A 2,525-nucleotide genomic window follows, 5' to 3' on the forward strand; every position below is an offset into this window, starting at 1 on the left:
AGGATATATCAGTTGTCCCCCTATTTTCGGACGTCGAAGCTCCAAGAGGCTGAAAAATAAGCATCACAAACTTTGAAAAAATTTCATGAGATTCGAAATCCTATTTTGCATGTAGGAGCCTCGAATAGCTTTAAAAATGCCAAAATCGAATCCGAAACGTCAAAAAACATTCTTGGGGACCCCAAAACGTCTGATTTGGCTCTTCCAAGGCAAAAATCAGACCCGGATATGAATGGGCAGCCAAACCGGCTGGCTGACTGCCGCCACTGCCGCCATTGACGTGGAAGCTCGCGCGAGGTTCACCGGCCGCACTAGCGACTTGCTCCGTGGCCCGCCCGCGGCCCGCGTCGCACCTGCTTGGGGCCTGCCCGACTGGACCCGCTCTGCATAGTAGCCCGTCGCTGACCCGCACACGCAACTCTGCTAGCCCACGCCTAGCCTGCTCGGTGCCACGCACCCACCTACGGCCAGGCGTCGGTTCGGGCCAGCCGTTCATCACCTCCACCATTTTAAAAAATTCATTTTTTTAATCGTAAAAAATCTGAAAAAAAAAATTCTTAAAAAATTCCAAAGTGTGTGCACATGCACATGTAAAAAAGAAAATCTGAAAATAATTATAAAAGAGAAATGTATTTATCTTATTATTTCTTAAAATAGCTTTTTAGTATACAAAATTAATTTTTTTACTAAAAAAACTTTTTTAGGAAGCAATAAGAAAGCCATCCTAAACACACATAAGTGTGTGCACATGCACATGTAAAAAAAAAAATCACATGTGATTAATGCTATTATCTTGCTTTTTCTTAACTAAAATTTATCAAAAAGTGTAGAACTTGTACCCAGCTATTTTCATATGATTTAATTAAAACTTTATTTCCCAATGCTACTTTGCAAGAGAACATGCTAGAGAAAGTGATGATATGCAGCGAATTATTCATTAACCCTATTTAAATCGTACTAGCTAGGAGGTGTGGTCATTTCCTAATCTCAATAATAGATAATGCTATGTCATTATGGTTTCGTTTGGGATGACTTTTTTATTGCTTTAAAAAGCTGCTTTCTAGTTAAAAAATAAAAATATTTGTATTAAAAAATTGTTTTAAGAAGCAGTAGGAAAGCTGTCCCAAACGAAACCTATGTCTTCTAAATATTACTAAACTCTCCTTACTGCGATTACCATAAATATTATTTTGCAAGTAATGGGCATTAACTTTAGTTGTTTCGGTATTAGAAATAGAATAATTGCTCAAAACTCCACAAACTTTCAAACGATAATATAACAAAAAAGCTATATTAGAAATAGAAAACTTTTAATCCAAAATACAAAAATAAATAAAGAACAAAAAAATCTTAAGAATATAGCTTTTTTTTTTTTTTCTAATTATTATTTTAGCACATTCGAGATTTGCATCAACCTTTGGCTTCCTACTATAAATACAGGACAATGCACCAACATTTAGAGCATCACCCAAGTAGAGTGCAACAAAGAACAAGCTAGATAGCTTCCCAACAAGCCATGGCTTTCTCCATCAGCTCCACAATGATCTTCCTCCTCTCTATTGCGCTCTTTAGCACGCTGGTTTCTGCCGACAATCATTTACTCCCCGGCGAGAGGCTGAACCCAGGTAATTTCCTGAAGCAGGATCGATACATGTTGATCATGCAGGAAGACTGCAACCTCGTCCTCTACAATCTCAATAAACCTGAGTGGGCAACGAACACTGCTAATCAAGGCTCACGTTGTTTCGTCACCTTGCAATCCGATGGCAACTTTGTCATCTACGACGAGCAGGAGGGGCGTAACGAAGCTATTTGGGCCAGTAAGACCGATGGCGAAAATGGAAACTATGTCATCATCCTCCAGAAAGATGGAAATTTGGTCTTATATAGTAAACCAATCTTTGCAACCGGCACCAATAGGTTCGGCTCTACTGCTGTTGTTGTTGCAAAGCGCAACCGCAAGGCGCACTTTGGTGTCGAGCAGAACATTATTGAAGTTACAACTAATCTCTAAGTTGGGGCAGAGGAAGTTGGCCTTTTGCGTACGATGTTAGGTAGAGAATAAGAGCTTAATATAACCTTAAATTAGTAGAGTATTGCAGAGGCCGCACGCGGGAATGGAATCGGGCATGCCTTCATGGTTGGTTTGTGTACGTACGAGTTGGTTGTTCTTAATATTATAATAAAATGGCAGCTTGATTTTTTTGCTTACATATTAGTTCATTAAAATCGTCTTAATTTTGGTAATGACTAGATTCAGAACTATCAAATCAGAGACGGCAACGAAAATCAATAATCGGATTTGAACTCCAAATATCAATTATAATTTAGGAAACATTTGAATGAACGGAGAATATAGGACTGGGTGGGCAAAACTTTTCCTCCAGCTCTCAACCTTTACTGTAAAATCTTTAAGAGTTGATCAAGTATTTGAACATTCAACAGCCAGCAGAACTTACATATTTTTAATAACAAATATTTTTAAGCTATTGCGAAGCATGCATCCTGGTGACTTGAACTAGAAT

General features: G+C 38.6%; 1 protein-coding gene across 1 annotated transcript; it reads left to right on the forward strand.

Moving 5' to 3' along the window:
• Positions 1-1,469: 1,469 nt before the first annotated feature.
• LOC110104045 (mannose-specific lectin) lies at positions 1,470-2,211 on the forward strand. The gene has a single exon (XM_020832987.2). It carries the CDS (start codon positions 1,517-1,519, stop codon positions 2,012-2,014), a length of 498 nt encoding a protein of 165 aa, XP_020688646.1. The 5' UTR covers positions 1,470-1,516; the 3' UTR covers positions 2,015-2,211.
• Positions 2,212-2,525: the final 314 nt, after the last annotated feature.

This window comes from Dendrobium catenatum, unplaced genomic scaffold (assembly GCF_001605985.2).
Source record: "Dendrobium catenatum unplaced genomic scaffold, ASM160598v2 fragScaff_scaffold_1136, whole genome shotgun sequence".
Taxonomy (NCBI): domain Eukaryota; kingdom Viridiplantae; phylum Streptophyta; class Magnoliopsida; order Asparagales; family Orchidaceae; genus Dendrobium; species Dendrobium catenatum.